The 27,771-nt window shown below is 41.9% G+C and overlaps 1 protein-coding gene across 3 annotated transcripts in view; it reads left to right on the forward strand.

Annotated features, from left to right (window-relative positions):
* Positions 1 to 27,771, forward strand: part of LOC118832004 (myosin phosphatase Rho interacting protein) — a 230,906-nt gene that overhangs the window by 20,769 nt on the left and 182,366 nt on the right. For all 3 annotated transcript variants that reach the window (XM_036739487.1, XM_036739501.1, XM_036739493.1), the window contains exon 2: positions 25,997 to 26,074. In XM_036739487.1, coding sequence (XP_036595382.1) covers positions 25,997 to 26,074 — 78 coding nt within the window. The remainder of the gene's footprint in view (positions 1 to 25,996; positions 26,075 to 27,771) is intronic.

Raw genomic sequence — 27,771 nt, forward strand, 5'->3', positions numbered from 1 at the left:
CATGGTGGTGGTGGTCTCCTTACTTCCATTCCCACTCTTTACTGCCTCCTCACCACCCTCCCCTCTTCCAAAACGCCAAGCTCAACTGTAAGATTTTGGTAACAGGAATGTGTGGGGAGGTGACAAATCAATGCAGTTCCAAAGATATTTATTAAGGGTGTATTCTGTGCAAGGCATAGCCTCTGCCCTTAAGCTTGTGATCCAGCCAGATTTTTATTTATACAGACAGGCTGGCTGCCTGCAGGGTTAGGTTCACCAGAGTATGGAAACTCCTAGGTTCCATTGTGAAATGGTGTTTCAACAATCCAGCTAACAGCTGCTGTGAGGGTGTAAAGCCAACAACAGCCAGCTCACAGAACGCTGCAAGCCCAAGTCCTTTACTAAGGAAAGCAGTGTTAAGGGGTTAACAATTTTACTTTAATCCAGCATACAAATATCATTTACCTAGTTCAGGGGAAAAAAAAACCCAGCACCCTGAATTACAGACCAAATGCAATTCATAGTTATCAACATCTGAGTCTTCAGTCAGGGAGCTCATTACAACAGCTGTCCTGGCTGGCCCAGAGTCACCTGCCACTCCTGCTGTGGCACAGAGCTCCAAGAGACAACACTAACCTCTGCACTTATATGTCCTGTTCAGGGCCCAGAGGGCCCTGACCTCACCCAGGCTGGGCATGGAGAAGTTCCCCACTCCCAATATCATGTCAGATACAAATCAATGGCTCCCAATTGTCTCAGTGCTAAGAAATACAAAAACATCCCACTTTATCTGCCCCATTCAAACAAAGGCCAGAATCATTAAAGGTCAACAGCAAAAAGTCCCACCTTAATTACTATTAGAAATGGAAGTCCCAGAAAGGGTGGAAGAGCCCTTGGGTTCATGTATGTCTTTATGGGGAAGACTAAATTGCTGCTGACAACTAGCTAAAAGCAGCCCAGTTTCCTTTTCCAGGTCTTGCCAGCATTTGATATTGCCACAGATGGCTTCTCTTCCCTTCCCCTTCCTGCCACCCCTAGCCTCCCATTACTCCCTTCTTCAGCCTGTAAAGATATATCTAAGGCCTAGGCTGTCTGGTGTGGCCCCATGTCCCTGTTCTGCCACAAACTTGCTGGGGCACTCAAAGTCATTTACCTTCTCCCAGCTTCAGCGTGGTTGCCTTTGCATCCTGTGTTGGAGTGCCCTTCCAAGCCTTCTCATCCACAGGCAGGGCTGAGCAGTCTAACAAAATGGCAGCTTTCTTGGGTTGATGCTCTCGTGTTATTGTACACATAGATAATGAAAACAAATTGTTGACTTTGGGCCTGTTTATTTTACAGCAGTATAAGCACGCCTGGAGGTCAAGCAGGCCTTCGGATGTTGGGATCCTGGACTGCAGTGCCATGTTGCACTTTGGGCTTTGGGTTTCCGGACTGTAGCTACTACAGGAAGTCAGTGGACATTCTTTTGTTGAGGGTGGGGTCTGAGGAGCTAACTTGAGTTTGAACTAGCTTTGATTTCCTGTCTCTCTTTGCTTTTCCTACCTTTCAGTCTTGCTTTTTTTGGAGGGGAGGGGAGAAGGGAAGTGAGTGGGGAATCTTTCCTGAAAAGCTTTTGCCCTGGAAAATTGCCCTTGGGAGTTCTGTGGCAGGCAGGCAGGAGTCTTCCTTTGTCACGAGTTGCCTCTTGCTCCAGAAATCAGAACCATGAGGTTCTCATTGTCAGGACCCAATGGGGAGGAGTTTTTTGAAAATGCCACTTTCTCTTGCTCCCACCCTTTCCAGTTGCTGCCATACTGCAGTGTGGGTGTGGGTAGGAGACCTGAGAGCTGGGCATTGTTTTGGATTGGGGGTGTGTGAAGTTAAGAACAAGGGTAAATTAGAGAGGGAGGGAAGAATTTAAGGACTGGACATCAGCTGCTTTCTTTCTGAGTGATTTTAATTTTTCCTTTTTGAGCCAACACATCAAACAAATGTCAGCAATGCAGACTTGTTGCCAGAATGAGAGTCCCTCCCACTCCCCTTCTCCCTCCTTTCCTCTCCCTTGTCTTCTTCCTTCCATTGCCTACCAAATAAAGTATGAATTTCTGGTTCTGGCGTTCAAAGTCTTCCACAGTCTGGCTCCAGCCTTCCTTTCCAGCCTCATCATACTCACTAGCATGTTCTCTACATTCCGTTCAGACCATCCTATTCTCCATTCTTTGGTCTCATTCTGTTCTCTCTTATCTCTGTGTCTTTGTTCTTGCTGTTCTCAGTGATTGGGTTGCTTTCACTCCCCTCTTTCCCGCCTCAAAAAAAAAAAACACCCCAGAATAAACCAAAGCAAAAATGCATCTGTTTGTTGAAATATTGGAACCCTTCCCTTGCCTAGAGTCCCTGTTTAGCTGCCATATTTCTCCAGGAAGCCTTCCTTATCACTCACTTAAGTACACACACACACACACACACACACACACACACACACTCACTGCTAAAAGTGACCTCTTCCCCTGCACATTTCTTGGACTTGTCCTTTGCATTCTCCTTTCTTCTCCTGAGCTTTCTCTTGCATTTATGTTCTCTCTCATATCATAATTGTTTGCTCTTCTAGCTTACTTTCCCCATTAAGTCAAATCAGCAAAGCATTTATAAAACGTACCAGGTACAGTGCTAAGTCCTCAGGATATGGAGAAAGGCAAAAAGCACCTCTACCCTCAAGGAGCTCACTATCAAATGAGGGAGGGAGGCAACGTGCAAGCAACTATGTACAGACAAGATAAGTTGGTATTAATCTTAGAGGAAAGACAGCTTTAAGGAGTACTGGAAAAAGGCTTCTTGTAGAAGGTAGGACTTTAGCTGAGAATTAAGGGGCAGCTGGGTGGTGCAGTGGATAGAATGCCGGGCCTGGACTCAGGAAGATCTGAGTTTGAATCCAGCCTCAAGACACTTACTAGCTATGGGACCCCGGGCAAGACACTTAACCACGTTTGCCTCAGTTTCCTCATCCGTCAAATGAGCTGGAGAAGGAAATGGCAAACCACTCCAGGATCTTTACCAAGAAAACCCCAGGTGGGGTCATCAGTGTTGGACATGACTGAAATGACTGGACAGCACGAAAACACGTGGAGTGTCTTGTGGGAAGGAACAGCAAAGAAGTCAGTGTTACTGCATCCTAGAGTCTGTGGATAGAGTAAAGTATACAAAGACTGGAAAGGTGATTTGGAGCCAGCTTATGAACGTGGCACTTTATATGATCCTGAAGGTAATAGGGAGCCATTGGAGTTGATTAAATAGTGGGGCGACATGGCCAGGTCTGCCCTTAAGGAAGATAGCTTTGATAGCTGCGGATGAACTATAGTGGGGAGAACCTTGGAGCGGGGAGACCAAAGCAAAATTATAATTCCTTTAGAGCAGAGTATACATCATATCTTTGTATCTCCTATGTTTAGGATATTGAGTTTCGAGCAAATAATTTTCTCTCTCTGAACTTCAATTCTTCATTTAGTAGAATGTAAACTTCTTGAAGGCAGGAAGTCTTTTGTCTTTGTTTTTGTGCCCCTAGTACACTGTAGTATGCCTCGTAGAAAGCCTGGCACTTAATAGGCACTTATTAAATTCTTGCTGATTGATTGCCTTGCTGGACTTATAGTAATGATGATGAATACTATCATAAATAGCAGCTAGCGTTTATATAGGGGTTTAGGGTTTGCGAAGCGCTTTACATATGCTAACTCATTTATTAAGTGCTTATTTTGTGCCAGGTACTGCGGTAAGTGATGGAGATGCAAATGCAAGTCTTCTGGATAAGGTGAGGGCTCCAGGAGCCATCATTCTTGTAGGAGGAGGAGGAGGAAGATGACCACAGTGACCAGTGGTGGTGTTGGCATGATGTGAAGATGGCTTTAATTAGGAGAAGTCAGGAGGCAGCTCTATAAAAAAAGTGACCTAGATCATGAAAATAGCCTATGGTTGGAAGAACAACACTCCCCCTCCCCCCGCCCCCACAATGCTTGTAGCTCCCTGTGTGTATGGCCATGGTTTTCCCTTTTCACTGAGTTGTGTTGAGGTTCTTACTCCCCTGAGGTTTTCCATATGGAGTAGTGATCCCGTAGTTAGGAGATTTGGTTTGGAGGCCTTGCCCAGCCAGTTACCTGCTGCAATGCCAGGTGACTTATCAACTTCTGAAAGTCTGTTTCTTCCTCTGCAAAATGGGGATGATAAAATCTACTGCCTACTTTACAGGTGAGTTGTCAGGATTAAGTGAGATAATATGTGGAAAAGTCCTTTGGAAACTGTAAAATCCTGTGAACGTTTAAAGGTTGTGTGTTAATGATTTTCCTATTAACGACAGGTTGACCTATAGGCAGGGGTGGGGAACCTAACTGCATTCTCTTTGTACTTTGTTTTCCCTTGGCTCTGAGTTAGAGTCATAGTAGCTAACATTTATACAGCGCTTTAAAAACTTTCTATCTATGACCCATTTAATCCTTAAAACAGTCCTGTGAAGTAGGTGTTATAGGTATTATTACCCCAGCTTTACAGATGAGGAAATGGTGTCTCAGAGAGGCCAAGTAAGTGACTTGTTTCTGAGTGGAAGAGGAAGAATTTGAATCCTGGTTTCGTTCAGCTGGCATTCATTATAAGTCTGCTATGTGGGCCTGGGGATACAGCAACATAATGAAGTCGTGTCTGCCCTCAGAGAATTTAAATTCTGTTGGGGAAGAAGCCTAGATATATAAGAATAGACAAAATAAATACAAAGTAATGAGGGGGAATCAGGAAAGGCTTCATGGAGGAAGTGGCACTTGGGCCGAGTCTTGATGGAAACTAAAGATTCTAAGAGGCAAAGGTAAGGAGGGAATTACGTCCCAGGCATGGATAATGCTACATCATGTGCTTTTTCATAGTTCAGTCTTTTCAGTAGTATCTGACTCTTTGTGACCCTTTTGAGGTTTTCTTGGCAAAGATACTGAAGTGGTTTGTCATTTCCTTCGTCAGCTCATTTGACAGATGAGGAAACTGAGGCAAGCAAGGTTAAGCGACTTGCCCAGGGTCACACAGGTAGTAAGTGTCTGAGGCCAGATTTGAACTCAGGTCCTTCTGACTCCAGTCCCGGTGGTATCCACTGGGCCACCTAGCTGCCCCCTGTTAAATTTACTTTTGATATTTTTGGTGCGTTTCTATAGGGTTTTTAATTTAAAGCCCTTTACACACATAGCCTCATTTAGTGCTCGTCACAAGCTGGTGAAGTAGATACTACAAGTTTTGCTTTCCCTATTTTATAGATGAAGGAACTGCTCAGAGAGATTCAATGACTTGCCCAAAGTCACACACCTATCAAAGTTCTTAGTGGACCTCTGAGCATCTTTCCAGCTCTAGTCCTTTGATGCTCTGAACAGAGGCAGCATTGAGACCCAGGTTCTTCCTGATTACAAATCCAGTGATTGGTTGGAAACGAGATGAACGAATTAGAAGTGTCAGAGATGACTGTGAGATTCCAGGGTTCCATATGGGCCATGCAAACATTGCTGCTTCTTCCTTGAGAGAAGCTAATATTTGGGGGGGTCTTAATGATAGCTCCCAGCCTGGGCCTTCGTGACGGACTGGTATTTTGGTTGGATTTTGGATCTATACATGTCCTTTCTTCCCTTCACCAGCAACAACATTCCTCTGGCCTGGTGTGGAACAGTGGCATGTGGGAATGGTGCAAGTTTTCTTGGTTTGGTTTGATTTTAAACCCTGCTGTCTTCTCCAGAAGAAATCCAAGCCCCAGAATAATTGGCCCCATCTGCCCTTCAAGTTGGCTCTCCTCTGGTGTCAGAGTTTTCTGAGGTTAACTTTTCCCCTGGAACTTGGTTTTTCTTCTGTCTCTGAGTGACTTTCTGATTGTTCTTTGTCTCTTCTGTCACCCCCACCCTAGTTTTTGTTTTGACTGGATTCCTTAATTTTATGGAGTTTGGCAAAATGCTTATGTATATTAACCTCAATCAACCAGCATTTTTTAAGTGTTTCCAATATGTCAGGCATGGAGCTAGGTGCTGGGGATACAAAGATAAAAAAAGAAAAGAAAGAATCCCACTCGATGAGGGAGACACGTGTGCGTGTGTGTGTGTGTGTGTGTGTGTGTGTGTGTGTATGTGCAGATGGGGCATGGATCAGGAAAGGCTCAGGGTGGTGCTTGAATTGCCTCTGGAAGGAAGAGAAGGATTCCATTAGGCAGAGCTGAGGAAGAAGTCCATTCCAGCAGGAGGGACCCACTGGTCAGTGCGGAGACAGAGAGCTATATATAGTTCAGTGTGTAAAGAATAGAAAGTAATGGCCACATAACGGAGTTTGGGAAGTGATGTATATCTAATAAGGCTGGAAAGATAGGTTGCCATCTTTGTCTCGATGGCTTCTGAGCTTGGCTCTTAGGGGCCCTGCAGTTGAGCTGGACTAAGAGCTCTCTTAGCTTGCTTTGTGCTTGGAGAAGACACTGTCTCAGATGGTTTTGTACTTTTGGTGTCTGAGATCATATACTCTTGTCTTACTTTATCTGTTTACCAAATTATAGGTAGGTTTTTTGGTTTGGTTTGGTTTTTTAGCAGAGCTCAGAGCTTTTCTTGATCAAGTAGCAGTTGTTTCATGAGTGCCTCCTATGTGCCCACCCTATGCAAGGCACTGGTGTGGAGATGAGAAAAAGCAGCCTAGTTCCTGTCCACCAGGAGCCTCTAGTCCAAGTGGGCAAATATGATGAATATCCCTGAAGTGCTTAAAAGACAACAAAGTGTTCCATAGGGAGCTCCTTGTGGGCTGGAGCAATGAGGGAAGGCAGATGTTGGGACTTGAGCTGGGTCTTTAATGAGAGGGGTAAGAGATAGAGATGTCAAGAAGAGGGTTAGCATTTCAAGGGAAGGAGATGGCATGAGTGAAGTCTCAGAGGCTAGAATTGGATTTAGTCCAATAAATATAATTTGAACACCTAAGCTTGGCATGTGTAGAGAGCAGTAAAGAGGCCAGCCCTTTAGCATTGGGAGATGTGAGAATTGTTTAGATAGGGTCACGTGGGGCTAGATCATGAAGGGCCTACACAGTCAGGCTGAAGAATTTGGACTTCGTCTTTATGAGTCTCCAACTGGGTTGACCCTTCCCTGTGGGGCGACGTGTGACTAGATTTGAGAGATAGCTACTTCCTCCGTCTGGCTTTTAAATTTACAACCTGGAACTTTCTTCCCCTTTCAGTGTTATACCTCACTCCCTTCTCTAGACCCTATGTCCCTGCCTCAAGCCTCCCCCTACTGTAGTCTATCCTCCACTCAGTTATTAAAGTTGTCTTCCTTCCCTGTCATCCTCCCGCCAGCTCCAGTGGCTCCCTGGTATCTCCAGAATCAAATATGAATCCTCTGTTTGGCCCTTAAAGCCCTTTTTAACCTGGTCCAAACCTACCTTTCCAGTGTTCTTACACTTTCTTCCCTCCACAGATTCTACCATCCAGTGACACTGGTCTCTCTGTTCTTTACACACAACAACTCATCTCCTGTGTTCATTTTCATCAGCCATCCTCCATGCCTGGAACTCCCTTCCCCCTCATGGGAGCCCCCTGGCTTTCTTCAAGTCCCAACTAAAATCCCACCTTCTCTAAGAAGTCTTCCCTTTCACCACTCGGGCCTTCCCGCCAAGATTATCTCCAGTTTATCTTGTTTGAGGGTTCCTCGAGGGCAGGGCCTGTTTTTTGCTTTTCTTTGCATCTTACCCGTTCCCTCCTTCCAAGGTCCCTGTTTTGGTCTCTTTTTTTCATAGAACTGAAAGGGACTGTAGGAATCCTCTTGATAAACTCTCTTACTTTACAGATGAGAAAACAGAGTCCCAGAGAAGGGAAATGATTTGTCCAAAATCTCTGAGATGGCACCGCTCCGAGTAAAACTCGGGTTTCCTTACCACTAGTCAATTAACAAGCATTTACTAGGTGCCTGTTATGTGCTAAGTAGAGAGAAGACACAAAGACTAAAGCCACCAGTCCATGTTCTCAAGGAGCTTATTTACCTTCTGTGGGGGCATAGTCAGATCCTGTTTCTGCTGTACTGAGCTGCCTTCCTCCTCCTCCTCATACCTGCTTTCCTATAGATGAGTGGCAGTGCAAGTGGCAGGTTGTAATCATCATTAATTAGTGGTTAGAGTCTTTTGGCAAGTGTGTCAGTATTGCAGGGTTGGATAATTAAAGTACAGTACCCTGTATCTTACCTGTGTCGGGGAGACATACATACTCTTAGGTCTTCAGAAGGTATTTGCGCTTGGATTTACCCAAAAGTTTGTGGCATTCCCATGGTCCTCAGTCCACAAGTTGGGAACCACATACCTGAGCTTGAGAGTCTTCCCTTTGGGAAGTCATGCACTCTGAGCTGTGGGCATGGCTTGGAACATTCCAACCATTCTTCAATGGGAACTGCTTTTAACAGCCTATAGCATGTTCTTTGGATTGTCTGCAGGAGCAGTAAATGATTATCTTCTGAGGGTAAATCTGATTTTGGGAAATGCCAAATGGCATTCTGTGTAGAATGTATTGAATAAAAAGCAGATCAGACTGGGAAATCCGAGCTCGGGTGCCCCCAAAATGAAATGTGGACAAAGCAATGAGGTAGAAGGGCCTCTCGTGAGGCTTATCATGGTATTTTGCGCCATAGATGCCTTATTGGAACAGCCACACAACCTCCCCACCCCCCAAGAGGACTCTTTTGAATACATCGGTTGTTTTCGAAGTTTCATCATCATAGCTGAGGTAATGTAACACTTTATGATTTACAGGATGGTTTTACTTGCATACTTAGAGAAAAGGGAGAGCTTATTACTGTAGGTTGGCCTGGGAAGGGTAGGCAGATCCTATGACACTTAATCTTGAATTAGGAGTGCCAGACCTGGAATCAGGAAGATCTGAGTTTAGATCCAGCCTCTGATACTAGCTGTGTGACCCTGAGCAAGTCACTTAACCTCTGTTTGCCTCAGTTTCCTTATCCGTAAAGTGGGGATAATAATAGCCCCGACCTCCCAGGGTTGTTGTGAGGATCAGATGACGTAGCAATTGTGAAGCGCTTAACACAGTGCTTGGCACATAGCAAGCACTATATAAATGTTAAGTATTATTATACACATGAGTAGGTAGGTATGTATTTCTCTAAGTGCTTTTACCTTCTTTGTAGCCATGGCAACCGGTAGGTTTTGGTAGAGAGAATGTCTGCGATTAGTCTTTGAAATGTTCTCAAACACCCCATTGCCTTTTACTGGCTTCCATTTAATAAATAGTCCAAGAAATAAAGAGGAGAGACAGTAGCTTATTTATAAGTTCACAAAGATGTCCAGGCAGCTGCTGTAGAAGCATGGTTTCTCCTTCTTTTTCTGAGGCTTAGAATACGGGAAATGCCAAACAATAGGCCACATACGGAGAAGTTACCAACAGGAACAAACTCCTTTGCAAAAAAAAAGCAAATTAAAGAACCACAAGAGAAGTATCAGTTGCAATACAAATTCTGCCCATAGAACTTTCTGCCAGGGGGCTTTTTACTTCCAGCTTGGACCCTACATAAATGCTGACTTCATCATCATCATCATCATAGTCATCTTAAAAAATTGGCCCATGTTAACAAGAGGAAATCAATCCCAAAGAATTTCCTGCGAGGACATTGACCTAAGTGGATTATCCATTGGTAGGGGTGAGTCCATTGTTTGGGACTAACTGGAATTTGCTTCCTGAGAGTTTTCTTGGGGATAGTATCCACTTCTTAGAATCCTTGAGCCAATCTTCCCTCAGTCCTTTTTATATCTTGCCCCTGCCCTTTCAGTATAGACCTCAGAATCTAGATGAGCTCTAGTGCCAGAATTACATTTTCCCATTTCATTTTGTATTCACAGCGACAGCAGACGGACACCCACCAAACACTCAAAAGACGATCTTGTGGTCTTTTGGTTGACAGTTTCTGAGATTCTCTCTTTTGTCATTCTTGCTATATGGCTTGCCCAGTATAGAGTCCCCTTGGGATAAATGAGGGAGGATTAGCCTATGAAATATTGACTATCGTATGCTTTCACTGAGGACTTCTGGGTCTAAGGAGTAAGTATCCTCCTTCTTATTTAGATTATATACTCAGATCTATTCTCATCTATTTTGGAGTTCCTTCCAATGGTGCAGATTGCAGCCTATCTAAGACTGGCCATCCTATGAAATTCTCTCAGCCCCAGTGTATACATCTCTAAAATGTGGATATTAATAGCATTTATTTCCCAGGGTTGTTGAAAGGATTTATTGTTGTTGAGTTGTTCTTCAGTTGCGTCCTACACTTTGTGAGTCCGTTTGGGATTTTCTCGGTAAAGATATTAAAGTGGTTTGCCATTTCCATCTCCAGCTTGTTTTACAGATGAGGAAACTGAGGCAAACAGGGTGAAGTGACTTACCCAAGGTCACATAGCTAGGAAGTATCTAAGGCCAGATTTGAACTCGTGAAGATGAGTCTTCCAGATCTAGGCCTGGCACCCTATGCACTATAAAGCCACCTAGCTGCCCTCACAAGTTTACATTACACAACCTCAGCTAGGCCCTCTCTGCTGCTGGGCAATCCTACTATGCCTCCTTTATCATCTCATTGTCCCATTCTGCACAATAGCTCTTCCAAATCTCTTCATCCCTCCTCAAACCTTCCATGGCTCCCCTCTTCCCTCCACCCTCTCAGCTGAGAACTTGACTCATATTTTACAGAAAACCTTGAGCCTATTTGTCACCAGCTCCTTCTTCTCTCCTCTTCCTCATCTCCTGTCACTCAGATGCCTTCTACCCCTCTCTCCTCCTTCATCCCTTTCTCACATGATGAAGTGGCTTCACTCCTTACCAAGGTTAATCCATCTACTTGTTTGGGATCCCATTCCATCCCAGCTCCTCCAACGGATTGCCCCTCCCCCCTCTTTTATCTCTACTCTTTCACTCATTTTCACTCTCTCTCTCTACTGGCTCATTTCCTACTACCTATAAACATGCCCACATTTCTCTTATTCTTAAAAAAACCAAACTCGATCCCTCAATTCTCAATAATATCTCTTCTGTCCTTTGTGGCTAATCTCCTTGAAAAGGCCACCTCCAACAGGGGCCTCTACTTTCTCTCCCATCACTCTTAACCCTTTATAGTTCAGCTTCCGACTATGTCATCCCACTGAAACTTCTCTCTCCTAAGTGACTGATGATCTCTCATTTGACAGATCCAATGGTTTGTTCTTATTCCTCATGCTCCTTGACCTCTTTGCAGCCTCTGACTTTGCTGCTCACTCTCTCCTATGTGATACTCTCTTCTCTTCTCTCTAGGTTTTTGAGGCAGTATTCTCTCTTGGTTTTCCTTCTACCTATCTGACTGCTCTGTGCTGGGTCCTCCTCCAGATCATGCTTCTCTAACCATGGTGTCTCATAAGGTTCTGTCTTGGGCCCTCTTCTCTTCTCCCTCTTTATAACTTTACTTGGTGATCTCATCAGGTACTGTGGATTTAATTTCCATTTCTCTACTAATGATTTTAAAATCTATCTATCTTGCCCCAGCCTCTCTGCTGATGTCCAGTCTTACGTCTGACTGCCTTTTTAACATCTCAAACTGAATGTTCATATATTAAACTCAATATGTCCAAAACTGAACTCATTATCTTCCCTCTCTATACCTGCTCCCTACTCCCCACCCCATAACTGTAGAGGGGCCTCCCAGTCTCTCAAGCTCACAATCTAGGAGTCATCCTGGATTCCTCACTATCTCTCACCACCTCCCCTTCCCCTGCCGCCATATCCAAGCTCTTGCCAAGACCTGTCAGTATTTTGACATCTCCCAAATGCACCTCCTTTTCTTCACTGATAAAGGCCACTTCCACTACTCTGGTAAAGGCCCTTATCATCTCACACCTGGACTATTGCAACAGTCCTGTTCAGCCATGAAATCAATTTTCCTAAAGCACAGGTCTGAACATGTTGGACCCTTGCCTAATCAATAAACTCCAGTGGCTCCCTGTTACCTCCAGGATAAAATGCAAAATCCTCTGTGTTGTGTCCATAACCCTTAGTCACCTAGGTTCCTCTTACCTTTTCGTTCTTCTTACACCTCTCTCTCTGACGAGTACTTTTCAATCCAGTGACACTTCCTGGCTGTGTCACCCTCAGTTCTGGACTGGAATGGTCTCCCTCCTCATCTCTGTCCATCACCTTCCCTGGCTTCCTTCTAAGTCCCAACTAAAATCCCACCTTCTACAGGAAGCCTTCCCCAACTCCTCTTAATTCTAGTGCTTTCTCACTTTTAATTATTTTTCATTTATCCTGTATATAGTTTGTATATACTTACTGTCTTCCCCTTAGATTGTAAACTCTTTGAGGGCGTGGACTTTCTGTCTCTTTTTGTATCCCTAGCTTAGCACAGTGCCTGGTACATAGGCACTTCTAAGTGTTTATTGATTGCTCGATTAATATCCAGTTTTCCAGAGGAGTTGTGCAGAGTGGTAGAGTTTTATTTAATTTTATTTTTTTTACTTGCAGCATTATGGGGGTTGGGGTGGGTAGTTAGGTAGTGCAGTGGATAGAGTGCTGGGTCTGCAGTCAGGAGGATCTGAGTTTAAATTTGGCTTCAGATACTTACTAGCTGTGTGACCCTGGACAAGTCACTCAACCCTGGTTGCCTGAGTTTCCTCGTCTGTCAAGTGAGCTGAAGAAGGAAATGGCAAGCCACTCCAGTATCTTTGCCAAGAAAACCCCAAATGGGGTCACAGAAAGTTGGACGTGACTGAACAACAGCAAAAATTCTGGGAGGGATACAGGCCAGAAGACTTGAGGGAGGGAGGGAGGGTTCAGGCTTTTAATAATTGCATTCCATTCAGTCTTTTCCATCAGCCATCTTACCATGCCTACTCAGTCAGTTTTCATCCCTGCCTGGATAGCTGATTTGTTGTGACCTGGTTTCAGAGGAGTGAGTTAAGTAGTGAGAGATCTGAAGACCAGCCACCTGCGCTGTCTCTCTTCTGACTCTCCAGCATGGTTATTGTTTTCATGAAACCACAAGGTCTCTTCCATTGTTTGCTTCTGGCCTGCCTTTAACTGTTGGGTAACAAGCTTGTATTGAATATCACTTACAAAGAGGCTTGCATCTGTTATTCCATTTGGGAACAATCTTGTGAGATAGGTAAGCATGTATTGGTATTTCCCTTTCATGAAGGCGATCTCTGAGGTTCATAGTGCCTGAGCAAATGTCTAACACCACACCACCTCTAGGGCAGTTAGGTGGTGCAGTGGGTAGAGTACCAGATCTCAAGTCAAGAAGGCCTGAGTTCAATTCTGGCTCCAGATGCTAGCTATGTGACCCTGAGCAAGTCACTTAACCCTGTTTTCCTCAATTCCTCATTTGTAAAAAATGAGCTGCAGAAGAAAATGGCAAACCATTCTAGTATCTTTGCCAAGAAAATCCCAAATGGAGTCACAAAGAGTTGGACACAATTGAAAACGACTGAATAACAATTGAAATTTAGCATTTCCTTTGACTATGAATTAAAAAAAAACAACAACATTCTTTTAAGAAGGGGTCCCTAGGCTTCACCAGACTAAGGGGTCCATGACACAAACAAGGTTAAGAGCCCCTGGCCTAGAGCCTCATGTAGTCATTATGGTTCTTACAGTCATAGCATATAAAGCTGGAAGAAACCTTAGAAAGTCCCTAGTCCAGCCCCTTTATTTTATAGGTGTGGAGACTGAGGCCCAGAACAATTAGTTCCTGGCATAATGGAGAGAGAGTGCTGGGTGGCTTTTCAGTAAGGAGGACTACTGGATTCATCTCTTTTCCCTGATGCTCCCTTTGTGACTGTGGGTGAGACACTTAACCTCAATGAATCTTGGTATCCCCCTCTGTAAAATAGGAATGGAAACATCTCTAGTGCCTAATTCATCAAGTTGCTGGAGGGCTCAAATGTATCTAAAGTGCTTTGCAAACACTCAAACCAGGTATTGGAGCAGGGATTTGAACCTGTAACCCATAGTCCTCTCACTCCAAATCCAGCAGGCTTTTTTCCTACTCAGACATACTTTCCATGCCTTCCTGAGCTCTTTGTAAGGTGGTTGTCAGAGGCAGCTATGTGGTGTAGTGGACGGAGCCCTGGGCCTTGAGTCAGAAAGACCTAGGTTCAAATCTGGCCTCAGAAACTAACTGTATGGCCTCGGGGGAAGTCATTTAACCTCCATATGCCTCAGTTTCCTCAGTTGTAAAATGAAGATAATCATGACACCTACTTTTTTTTTCTGTTTCCCCCCACATTTTTAATTTGTTATTTTTTTTCCTCAATTACATGTAAAAACAATTTTAACATTCTTTTTTTTTCCTCAAATTTGAGTTCCAAATTCTTCCTGTCCCCTCCCATTCAGAAGGCAAGCAATTTGACATGGGTTAGACATGATAATACGTACTTTCCAGGGTTCTTGTGAGGATCAAGTAAGACAATCTTTGTAAAGCAGTTAGCACAGTGCCTCGCACATAGTAGGTTCTTAATAAGTGCTTCCTTCTTTTTGTTTAGAAGTTTACAAACTTCTGATGGCAAGCAGGCAGGCAACAAACACTTATTAAGCATTGGTTATGTTCCAGGCACTGCATTGACTGGTGGGAATACATTTGAATGAGGGGGGTGGGGGTGGGTAGATAGTACATAAAAGGAAGCTGAGAAGGTGTGGGGAGCAGGGGATGGTGGTGAAGACCCTGCAGTTAGAAGCACAGTTGGGAGAAGAATGAAGTATGGCCAGCCTGGGCTGGTCCCCAAAGGAAGGCCCCAGAAACGCACTTACCTCCGTGGGAGGACTGGCCAGGCAGTAGGATGTTCCAGGGGGAGAAGTTATCTGCGGAGGGAGTGGGGGGGGGGCGGTAAAGTCTGGCGAGTCAGAAACATAGCCAGGAGGGAAATGGTGGCATCCATGTGCATCTGGGCATCCTTGCGTCAAGCCAGCCGGGGCACTTCATCCTCCCTTGTGGTCCTTTCATCTGCGGGCCAGAGACAATTTCTTGTATTCCTCTAGCTACCCGCATCTGTGAGTGACAGAGGATGGGGAAGGGATAGTAGAGACAGGAAAAAAATCCCAAAATTGTACAAGGCTTGATTTAGGGCATCCCATGGAAATATATTGCAGGAGGAAGTGAGGGGAATTTGGCAGGGGAGAAATTACACTCAATGGAGTTTGTGGCACTGTAAGCTCCTTGAGGGCAGGGATTGTTTCATTTAATTAATTATTTTTGGTCTCTGAATCTTGAGTGTTTAGCACAGTTCCTGGCGTGTAATACAAATTTAATAAATGCTTATTGAATGAATGAATGAATAGCATAGCTGCTGATTTCTTTGAAGAAAGGGAATGAGGTTCTACAGGAGGAGAAGTTTCACCCCTGGAAACTGTCCAGGACCAGAAGGACAAGAAATTCTTCCTGTCATGTGGGTTCCAGTTTTGGCCTAGGACCATGTGACTTTGTTTTGGCTGTCTTGGAAGAGAGCCTGGAAAGCCAATGAGCCCAGGTTGTTGGGGTTTCATTTCTGAACACCTGGATAGAGGAGGGACAGGCAGGGTGTGTATGAGGTAGCTAGGTTCTTCTGACCTGATTTAAAGATTGTACTCTGACCAACATGGCCACTCAAAAAACAAAACAAATTTTCATTAATATGTTTTGTTTTTATATCACCCAAATTTCTTATTCCATTTTTTTCCCCAACTCCCTTTCTAGAGAGCCTCTCCTTGCAATAAATAGAGAATTTTTTCTTAAGAAAAAGAGGAAGAGAAAAAAGCAGTTGGTAAAATCAACCTGTCCATTCATTGGAAAAATACATCATTATATGCCATGTTGCATATCCGTGGATTTCCTTACCTTTGCAAGATTAAGGGGTTGTGTTTTCCCGTGTCTTTTCCCTGGGGCTAGAATTTTTTGTCATTTTGCAACATTGATTTTCAATTATTTTGTGGTTCTCTCCATTACATTATTGTAGTCATTGTTTATATTGTTTTCCTGATTCTGTTTATTTCACTTTGCATCAATTCATGTAATTTCTTCCATGCTTTTCCTTATTCATTATAGTCATCATTTCTTCCAGTAATATTCTGTTACATTCTTGTATCATTTGTTTAGCCATTCTACTGTTGATGAGTGTAGACTTAGTTTCCAGTTCTTGAACAATGCTACAGAAGTCCGGGCCCTGTTTTAGACTGATTAGTAAGGAAAGGCTGAATTTAATTATCAGGGAAATGGTTTAGAGGTAACATTTTAAAACAAGGGCCATGTGTAGGTCTCCACTTCTTCCTGTTGATCCTATTTAGCCATAATGCATTTGCACCATCATAGAACCCTGGTACGTGATCATTCTGATGGCCTTTTTATAACATTAGTTCTATGGAACTAATGGTTCTCTGGAATGTTTTGCTCAAATAAATATTTTTTGGAAATCACTTAATAGTCTAGAGTTTATGCCTGTTCTGGATGGTCTGCTTGGAAAAAAAGCATGTATTTCATGAATGTGGCTTTGAACAAACAGGTTCAGATTAGGATTTGTTAATTTATTTCTTAAATTCAATCCTTTGGGTTTTCTGAGCCCGGGGCAAATCCTCTGTGTCAGCCCCAGTAATACAAGACTCCCTCCCTTAGTGACTACCCTCACTAAGTTGAAGTGTCGAAGGAAATTTTGGACAGCATTTACTCAGTAAGCACCTATGAACTGGCCAGACACTGTTAGACGCTGTAGTTACGAAGGACAAAAGAAGATACAGCCCCCTGCTCTCAAGGGGCTTACATGGGGAGGGAGAGGACTAGAGAGCATGTATGCAGAGAAGTAAAAGCAAAATATTTGCCAAGTAATTCTGAGGGGAGAGCCCTAACAACTGTGGGATAGTGCTAATGGTTGGGAAGGGATGGGGGTGGATGAGGAAAAGCATCATGGAGGAACTGGCATTCTAGTTGAGTCTGAAGGGACCTAAGGGATTCCAGGAGGAAGGAGAACATTCTAGGCAAAGGGGAGGCAGCCTATCCAAAGGCATGGAGAGGAAAGGTAGAATGTAATATATGGGGAACAGTAAATGGGCCTTTTGGTTAGAGAATAGAATGTGAGGAAGAGTAATGTGAAAATGAGGGTTTTAAATGCCAGAGGAATTTGTATTTGACGCTAGGGGCAAAGGGAGCTTTCAGTTAGAGTAGGGCATGACATGGTCCGACCTGCTCTTTGAAAATAACAATTTTGCATCTTTGTGGAAGGTGGATTAGAAAGCAGGAAAAACTGAAGACGAGGAAACTAATTAGGAAGGTATTGCGATAGTCCAGGCTAGAGGTGATGATGACAACTTGAACTGGGGTAACGAATGCCATGGGAGTAGGAAGGAGAGGGATGGAAACAATGTGCAGGTAGATCCAGCAAGACTTGGAAGCATAAGGGAAACCTGGCTCCTTTGAGACTGGGGAAGGGGGCAATAGAAGGTTAGAAGAGGGTATAAAATTGGAAAATGGGAAGTTCCTAAAATTTAAATAATTTCTTCTTTGACCGGAAAAAGAACAATTTTTTCCCATTTTGCTTCTGTTTTCTACTTCACATTCCTAGGTTCTAGGTCCTGTCTTTTGCACAGCTATCTCATTCAACTACTTATAATTTAAATCAGCTTTTTTTGGGAGGGCAAAGGGTATACTACTCTAAAATCTAACCATTTTTGACACTTTTTAGGGAAAGAACATTCTGAATTTCAAATAACTGACTTACAAACTTCTAGGATATGACCTCTGTGAAGAGTTGCTCAGTATAATCCCTCTATTGTTTCAGGTTTATCTGATATTGAGGTTATGCAATGTATAACCCTTCCTTCCTTCCTTCCTTCCTTCCTTCCTTCCTTCCTTCCTTCCTTCCTTCCTTCCTTCCCTCCCTCCCTCCCTCCCTCCTTTCCTCCTTCCCTCCCTCCCTCCCTCTCTCTTTCTTTCTCTTCCCTCTCTCTCCTTTCCTCCCTCCTTCCTCCCTTCCCTCCTTCCTTCTCTTCCTTTCTTTCCTTTGGAACTAGGTGAAATTTAAAAACATTTTTATCAATGATACACATCATCGTCATTTGTAATTTTGTCCCTCCCCGTACGCCAAGTCAGCTGTGCCCTTGTAACAAAGAATAAAAAAGACAGAGGGGGAAAAAGCAGCAACTGCATTAACAATTAAATAGTCATTTATATAATCATTTAATTATTTAATAATGTTTAATACATAATAAAACATTAACTATTAATCTTATAAAACATGACTTTCAAAAGAACTATGGAGAAGAAAAGGGTTAAGGACCAAGATAGAGTGTATGTGTTGGGGGAAGAAAGTCACAAGCAAAACAAATTAAGTTTGGGAGAGTGAATCATAAGGAGGGATTAAAAAGAAAATGTAAGAACCATTGATGGGTCTAAGATGGATGAAGAGAGAAAGAACAGAGGGGTTGGGAGCAAAATACTTCAGTTACAGATTACTAGTCCTGATCACGTTCCACTTCTTTTACACCTTCCTCTTTTTTTTCTTGAGAATTTATTTTCAATTAACAAGCATTTATTTTCTCTCCTTTCCCTTTCCTCAAGCTCCCTCCCCCATCTCCCCTTCCTGAAAGTCCTTGTTACAAACATACATAGTCAAAACAAATTCCTTCACTGGCTGTGTCCAAAAACATTTCTTCATCTTGTATCTTATTAACTCTGTCAGGAGGTAGGCAGGTTGTTTTGTTGTTGTTCCTCTGTAGTTGTTGGTCATTGCACTGATCAGAGTTAAGTCTCTCAAAGTAGTTTGACTTTACAATGTTCTTGTTATATAAAAGCTGATTAAATTACAGAAAGAAATAGACAACCTATAATATTTGGAGACTTCAAAGTATCACTTTCAGACCTTTATAAGTCTAACAAGATAAATAAGGAGCTGAATAGAATTTTAAGAAAGTCATAATGATTGCTGAATGAGGATCTAAAGGAGTATACATATTTCTCACATGTATAACACTGTTACAGAAACTGACCAGGTGGTAGGGCATTAAAAATCTCATAAACAGATGCAGAAAAGCAGAAATATTAAGTATATTCTTCATTGACCTCAATCTAATAAAAATTATAATCAGTGAAGGACCTTTGAGGAAAGGACTAAAACTTAGAGACGAAATAATTTAATGCTAAAGAATTAAAAACTAAAGGACTAAATAACCCTAATTTTTAAGGGGAAATTATACTTTTAAGTAATTTCATCAACAGTACTTTCATCAACTTTTATAACTGAACAGCTCAGTGAATTGGATGTACAACTGAATAAACAAATTTAAAAAATGATCTAAATATAAAATAAGAAATTCTGAAAATCAAAGTAATAACCAAAATTGAAAAATAATTGAATTAATAAAACTAGGAGTTGTAAAAAAATAAAAAAAGACAAATCATTAGCTCAGTAATTTAAAAAAAGAAAACCAAATTGCCAATATAAACATGAATAAGAATTCAGAACAGATGAAGATGAAATAAGCAAAATAATCAGAAGTTCTTTTACTTGATTGTATGCTAACAAAATTGATAAATGAAATGAATAAGTATTTACAAAATCATAAAATACCCAGATTAAACTCTATTTCTTGTTTTATTAAACACTTTAGTTTTAAAGGTGGAATTGAACCATCCATGAAGGAACTCTTAAAGAAAAACTTAGATTTACAAAGTGAATTCTCTCAAACATTCCAAAAACAATTAAATCCAATGTTATTTGTTTGCCAAAATAAAAAAAAATGTGGAAAGAAAGGGTTTCTATCAAAATCTCATGAAAAATGGTCATAATTCTTCACGACTTGACTAGCATGTAAATAAGTTCAATGCGAAGTTATATGTAGAAAAAATATCGGATTCCATGTCGTCTTGGGAAGGGAGGGAGGGAAGAAAATCTGGAACTCAAAATTATGTAGAACCGAGTGTTGTAAACTAAAAACAAAAAAATATTTAAAAAAAATAAAGAAAATTTTAAAAAAATCTCATAAGAAAGATATGGTCCTGACGGCAGAGACAGGGAAAGAAACTATAGACGCTCTCTAATGAACTTCAGTGCAAAAATATTGAATAAAATATTGGCCAAAGGGCTATAGCAATATTTAAAAAAACATTAATCACTATGACTAGTTTGGATGTATAATAGAGATGCAGGTTGATTCAATATTAGAAAAACAAGAAACAAGACTATATTGATATCAAAACAACAAAACCTATGAAATTATATCTATAAATGCAGAACTTGGCAAATTATATCTACTTAATTTTAAAAACACTGAAAAGTATAAGAATTTTTAATATGATAAATAGTATCTAAAGCTGAGAAGGTAGCATTATCTCTAGTGAGTTCAGTTTTATCAGGGATAAAGCAAGGATGTCCGTCCGTTGTTACCCCTCTTTTAACATAGGTTAGTAAAAAGACAAGGTGAAAGAAATTGTGAGAATAAGTATAGGACAAGAGGAACCAAAATTATCACTTTCTGCAGATGACATGATGGTTTGCCCTAGAGATTCAAGCAAAAATAATTGGAATGATGAACAACTTTAGCAAAGTACGGGATATAATAAAGTGAACCCACAAAAATCATCAGGCCTTCCATATGTGATATCAGAATGCATCAGGGAGAGGTAGAAAAAACATTCCATTCCAAGGAGCTATGAAATATATAAAAATGTTTGGGAGTCCACCTTCTGAGACACATGGAAGGATCATATAGATACATATACAAAAAACTCTTGTGTTTGTCCTTTGTTCTCGAAGAGGACCATGGCATCAGGGAGATGATGACAGGACTTGCAGTTGACTTGGATTTGAGTGAGGGAAGGCTGTGCAAGGTCACCAGCCTCACTTTCTCCTCCAGAGCCATCTGGGTCCAGTGGCCTGATATTCACCAGGATGACTGGAGATGGCCCAGGATGCATTGGGAGATCCTGGCCCTTTTAGGCCAAGGTCTTTTTAGGTGTTCACTTTGATGAGATATTCAGTGAATAGGCCTTTTTAAGAAGTGAGTCAAGGGGTGACTCCTTTAATTAGAAAAAAAAGGGGAAAAAATCAAGCTGGGAGGGGAAGACCCTCAGGGTTCCTGCCCCAAAGGGAAACCGGTTCCTATTTAGTGTTTACATTCACTCTGTGCTAGGAGGGCTGGGGCCTATTGTCCAATCTGTGAGCTCCCGAGTGAATTGGGTTTAAGGCTTGGTTTTGTTTTTGTTTTTGAAGGAAGAATGATTTAATTAGCTTACTTAGAGGACCCTCTTTCTGTCTCCTTTGCTTTGGCTTCTTTGATACTGCCTGCCCAGCACTGGGACCAAGGGACCAAACAAGAGCTACCAATCACCTATGTAGTTGGGCCACTCACTTCTTTTTTTTTTTTTTTTTTTTAGATTTTTTTAATTCTTATGTTGTAAACTAAGAATTTTCTTAGTTTCTTCCCCTCCCTTAAGGCTTGGTTTTTGAGAAAGAAATCTAGTCAGTAAGCCCCAAATTAATGAGACAGCCTTCGGCCATCGAAATGTACCTTCCTTTGGGCAGAGGAGGGAGAGTGAGAGGGAAAATACTCTTTACTGAAATGAAGGAAGATTTAAATGATTGGAGAGAGGATAATTGCTCATAGTTGCATTATTACAATATAATAAATAATAAAATTACAATATAATAAAAATAAGAATATACCAAAATCCACCATTGCATTTAGTGCCATACCAATCAGACCAGTCAGTTCTGTTCTATACTTAACAGGACTGTCCAACCTTAGGTTTTTATTGAAACAATAGACAATATATTTTGATTTGCCATTTTTGTGACAGCTCTGGTAGCTCTCTGGTAGCTTTGGTTATTAAAGCATTTATGTAAATTTCTATGCTTGTAGGTGGCCGCATAAATCACTGCATTTTGGACTGTGTCCTGAACAAACAAATTTCCAGCCACTCTTTCTGTTGTAGCAAAGAAATGGAAGTAAAGAGGGCGTCCAACAATGGAGGGAAGGCCGAAAAAATTTTGGTATCTAAAAGTAATGGAATATTAATGACTGGAACATTTTGGAAAACAGTTTTGAAAGACTTTAAGTTTTTTGACTAGTCATGACTCCAGAAGACTAATGATGAGTTCTGCTTCCCACCTTATGGCAGAGAAGTGGATGGACTGTAATTGAAGAATGCAACATATGTTTTTAGACATGTTGTTGAGTTGTTTCAGTTGTGTCCAACTCCCCATGACCTCATTTGGGGTTTTCTTGGCAGAGATACTGGAATGGTTTGCCATTTCCTTCTCCAGCTCATTTTATAGGTGAGGAAACTGAAGCAAGCAGGATTAAGTGACTTGCCCAGGGTCACACAGAAGTGACTGAGGCTGGATTTGAACTCATGCCCTCCTGATTTTAGGGCCAGAACTTTATCTACTGTGCCATCTAGCTGACCAATGGGGAATTAAAAAAAATTTTTTTTTTTGCTTAACTACTTATTGGTTATGTTGGAAGACTTTTATGTGGGAGGAGATTATAGGAGAGATGAAGAGCAGACAAAAGCTCCAAAGGGCACATAGACAAGAAAGTTGGTGGTGTTATTCCAGTGTTAAAGTTTAATATATATATTATTAATATATATATATTAATGAATATATATATTTTTTAAAAACCACTCAATTAGGTAATAGTAACTGATGATTTCACGTATGATCTTCTTTTTCTGCCCTTTTACATGAAAATGTTCATTTTTGTCAGATTTGTTGGAGGGAGGAAGGCCATGTGACAAAGTAAAAAGAGAATCAGGATTGGAAGCTAGTTGATTGTCACCAGCCCTGATAAGCATCAAATAAATACTTGTTGAACCGGAAAGGGAATGAATGGTTAAACTGTTGGTTAAACTTTTCCTTGTCTCCTTGCCATCAGCTTTTGCCAGACTCATCCACCCAACCTTTCCCAGGTCATTTATTCATCACCATTCTACCTACCTGTAAGTTGTTGTTCAGTCTTTTTTCCAGTTGTGTCTGACTCTTTGTGGCCCTACTTGGGGTTTTCCTGGCAAAGATACTACAGTAGTTTGCCGTTTCCTTCTTCAGCTCATTTGACATATGAGGAAACTGAGGCAAATAGGGTTAAGTGATTTGCCCAGGGTCACACAGCTAGTAAGTGTCTGAGACCAGATTTGAACTCAGGAAGGAATCTTCTTTACTCTAGGCCTGGCACTCTATCCACTGTACCACCTAGCTGCCCTTACCTACCTCTAAAGACACTTGTATTTAGATTCCTGTGTACCTGGATGAAGTGCCGTGGGATCTTCTAGAGGTGGAATCCTCTGTGCTAGGAAAATACTTGAGTGAATGACAGAATGGAAGTTATAGGAAGTTGTGACTGGGTTTCTGTAGGTGAAGTAAGTGCGCATACCTCATATGCCCCTAATCTGTTTTGGCCAGAGAGAGGATGTGGTGTAACCAGTTCCCAGGTCACCTTCTGGATCTTGCCTGACTGAAGAATTGCAAGGCTCAAGGATCAGGGTATTGGGATTTAATTTGTTGCTTCTCAATCTTTTCTCCCCACCTATTCCCTCCTTCCCTGCCCCCAAACCCCTGGCTCTGAGGGGGGCTGTCAGATTTCTGTTTGCTTAGTAAACATACTGCCTGGTGACTTTGTTCTACTTTCTCAGTCTGAAGTGATCTGAGTTCCTGGCCCCTTTAGCAATAAGCTTCATGGCCTATCTAGTAGGACTCATAGTTTTAACCCCTCTCACTTTTCTGCTTTACCTAAAGAGGTTTTTGTTCTCAATCTTTCTCCCCTTCCCCTCCCCCCCCATACCTATCTCTTCCTTCCCTAGCCCTAGAGTCCAGTGCTTCTCCCAGTGCTTGAAATGGGTTTTAGTAGTACCTTTGACACTTATCACCTATTTGACCCTAGGCCAGGGGTGGGGAACCTGCCCTAGGCATTGTGTGTTATTTCTCAGAATTTATTTGCTCTTTTATAAAAGGGATAATAATAGCACTTAATCTCAAGAGGGAGTTGTGAGGATCGAATGTGGTCATTTCTGTGAAGTGCTTTGCCCACTTTAAAAGTCGATATCATTATAAGCTGCTATCATTACCTTTTTTGCCTAGGCTTTTCCTTAGATTCTATATTCTCTGCAGGGGTGAATTGGGTTAGCAGCCCATTTGAAAGCTTAGGGGATCAGATCAGGTTTTGTTTTTCCTCAAAGGCCCCACATCCTTCAAGGTCCTGTTTTGAAAGAATTGCTTAATATTTCCCTAAGGGGTATCTAGTGCCCTCATACTGACTCAAAGTTATCTAGGACAGCTTAATATAGCTTCCTTTAAGTCAAGTCTGCTCTTGTCAAGATACTCAGTCTTCTGGATCTTTCTAGGGAGTCAGTGAAATGTAGTGGAAACAGTGACTTTGGGCAAGTCATTTAACTTTTTTAGGCCTCAGCTTCCTCACTCATAAAAGAAGGGGTTTCTAGTTTTAAATCTATGCTCTAAGTCTTATATGGGAACTACAGGTGGTTTTGTGTCTAGTTGGTATAAACTTATTTTTATGTAGTTTAGAATTACAGATAGAGGTGGAAGGAAGCTTTGAGGTTATTTAGTCCAGCTTTCTCATTTTATTTTTTTCCCCACTTAATAGTATTTTATTTTTTTTTCCAATTTCAACATTCACTTTTATAAGATTTTGAGTTCCAAATTTTTTTTCTCCCTCCCTGTCCGACACTCCCCACTCCCCAAGATGGCAAGCAATCTGATAGGGGCTATATATTTCCACGTTAATCTTGTGGTGAAAGAAGAATCAGAGCAAAAGGGAAAAACCAGGAGAACAGTTTTCACATTTTAAAGAAGAGGCGGTTGAAACCCTGAATTAATTGCCTAAGTGATTTGCCCAAGGTCAAGGTCAGGGTATGAATTTGACTGAGAAAAGACTTGAACCCATATTCTCTGAACTTCAATCCTATTTCTGCTTCTGTTATAGTTTTATTATTGCTGTCTTTATTATTTTTGGTTCTTTCTTATTCACTGAAAACTTTGGACCTCAGTTCTTTGAAAGAAAATAAAAAAGAAAAGGAAAGGCTTGGGGGAGGGGAGGTTGTTAGATTAGATCTTAGTGAATATTGGCTTTTGTATACATATAAGTGTTTTCCCAACCTTGTCTACATGAACACTTGATGGCCTATTGCCATGGGCAGGAGAGGTTTTTGCTTGGATTCTTTGTAGGATGCTGGCCTCTTAGATTCGCTGTCCAGTCAGAGACTCATAGGGAAAATTGTATACTTTATGTGGAGATTGGATCCTGCAAATCTTGATCATTTGTGCTGGTCCCCTACAGGATCCTATCTTCATCCATATTCTAGCCTCTGCCATAATTTCCTTCCTTTTTTTCCAGTTTTCTTTTGATTACTTTTGATTACTCTCTGATCTAATGACACTGTTCCTGCTGTTCCTCCAACATGACTCTCTATCTCCTGACTCCATGCTTTTGGGCATTGGTTGTCCGCCTTGTCTGGAATGCTGTACCTCCTCACTTACACCTCCTGGCTTCCCCCGCTTCCTTCAAGATTGAGCTCAAATTCCACCATCAGCAGGAGCTATATTCCTGGTCCTCCTCAAATGTTAGTACCTTCCTTCTGAGATTACCTTCTGTCTGCTATGTAAATATCTTGTGTGAACTAGTTATTTGCATGTTGTCTCATCCATTAGAATGTAAGGTCTTTGAGGGTGGGGGCCATGATTTTGCCCTTCTCTTCAGCGTAGTGCCTGGCAGCATACTAAGTACTCAATCTTTATTGGTGGGTTGATTGATTGAATAACTGCTTGTTGACTGACTTACCTTGCAGAGGGGGTAAAGCTGAACCCCACATGCTAGGGGCTACCCCTGTTGAACCTCTGAAACTTCCTCTAGCTCTTGAGGTACCATCTTGGAGTTAGGGACTGCTTCTTGAAGTTTGCTAAGCAGAAATGACTTCTTTTCTAGTGAGTGCCTGTTTATTGACCCTGACCTTAAGGCATCTGTTTAGTCTGAGGCTGCCTCTGACCTTCCTGGTTTTTTTTTTTCCTCTAGGCAAAACCCATTTATGGTGGCTGGCTGCTTCTTGCTCCAGAAGGGACTGATTTCGATAATCCTGTGCACAGGTCTCGGGTAAGGAAAAAATTGTTCTTTTCCTTTGCATATTAAAACTCATTCTTGGGAAATGGCTCCTTAAGCTTAGTTTGGTAGACCAGAAAAGTGAGAGAGGCTTTTGAAGTTTGTGAATAAGAGCAGAGTAAAGCCTTGGAAGAAATCTGGTCAGGTGAAACACCCCATTATAGGGCTTCTTAGGACTTCACAGAAGGGGTTTTTAATAGTATAGGACCTTTAAGAAAAAGTCCCAGTGGGTAGCCATCTACTTGTCTTCTGGACTAATCTGATCCTGGAGAAAGTAGAGTTGGAGACTAAAAGTAGAGATTATAAAAGTGGGTTCTTTGTGATTGTAAAGTTTTTAGCAAATCAAGCCCTAGTCTTCTTCCAGACCTTCCACTTAAAAAAGAAAAAAGTTCCCTGAGACTTTAGAAACAGGTCCATCAACATCTGCTTCCCTCATGTGCTCACCAAGCTGCTTGTTAATATCATGACATCAGAGTGGTCTTTTCACAATGTCATGGGTGCTCTAAGCGTAGTCAAGCATGACAAGGAAAAATAGCAGAGGAGGAACTAAGAAAACATGGTTCCCAGCCAGTGGTTTGTTCTTTTGTCAGGAAGCCTTTTTGGAGCTGACACCATCACACAAACCTTTTGTTTTTCATGTGTTTTTGCCTCCTTTTGGCACTGGCGCTTTACCCTTAAGAATTGTTCCAGTCTCCTATCCTTCCTGGCCCTTTTCTATTCACTTCCTACGACCTCCCCTGAATTTAGGGGCTGTCTTTTCAGCGGTATCTTCTAGCCCTTGGGACCCTTGAATGTCCTTTCAAGTTTTGAAAATTTCTAGAAGTTATATCCTCTCTTGACAAGGACCATTAGAAATGAGGGGAAGTAACAAAGTTAATATAACCCAGTGTCTTAGGACTTTTATCTATAAAACCGCAGCCTCCTGAGGGTGACTCCAGAATTTATGCTACAACATAAATACAACATGTTTCTATGTTTTGGGAATTGTCCCAGGGCCAAGAAGGACTTTTCTGACCCTCTTCCTCTGAAGATGGTCCTGAAGCACTGATTCATCTGTAATATGGCCCAGTGGCCTGGAACTTCAAGATTGTGAGGTTCCTGTATCCAGCTGTTTCCCAACATGTGCATGAGGATGGGAGTCTATGCTGTATAGTTGGTGGGTTTTTTTTTTTGGGGGGGGGGTTGTTTTTTAAAAAACCAGCCTGCCTGCGACTGGACTTGTCGTAACTGTAGAATGTTAGAGCTGCAAAGGACTTTGGAAGTCACTCAGACCCATCCTTTTGTTTCACAGATGAGGAAACCGAGACCTAGAAAGGGGAAAAAGCATGTGCAGGGTCACATCCAAATGTCAGGCTCTTAGCTGTGGAGAATGTAAGCCCTTTCAAAGGAAGGATGGCTTTATTTTTGAGTATCCATAGTGCCTAGTACATTGGCTGGTACACAGGCATAATAAGTGCTCGTTGAGTTGAATTAGCCTTTCTCCTTGTAAGCCCCAGGCACCCCTTAATTTTATAGCTTGTAACATTTGACCTTCTTGTCTCTCTGTCCAGGTTTGGTGGAGGTAGAGAATGTTACTTCTCTGGGGCCAGAATTCCGTTGCTAACTGGACCCTCTCTGGTCCTTTGGGCAGAGGAATCCCACTGTTTTGGTTTATTCTTTGATATTTTGGTCATTCCAGCCTCAGCAAATGC

Source organism: Trichosurus vulpecula, chromosome 1, assembly GCF_011100635.1.
Source record: "Trichosurus vulpecula isolate mTriVul1 chromosome 1, mTriVul1.pri, whole genome shotgun sequence".
Classification (NCBI taxonomy): domain Eukaryota; kingdom Metazoa; phylum Chordata; class Mammalia; order Diprotodontia; family Phalangeridae; genus Trichosurus; species Trichosurus vulpecula.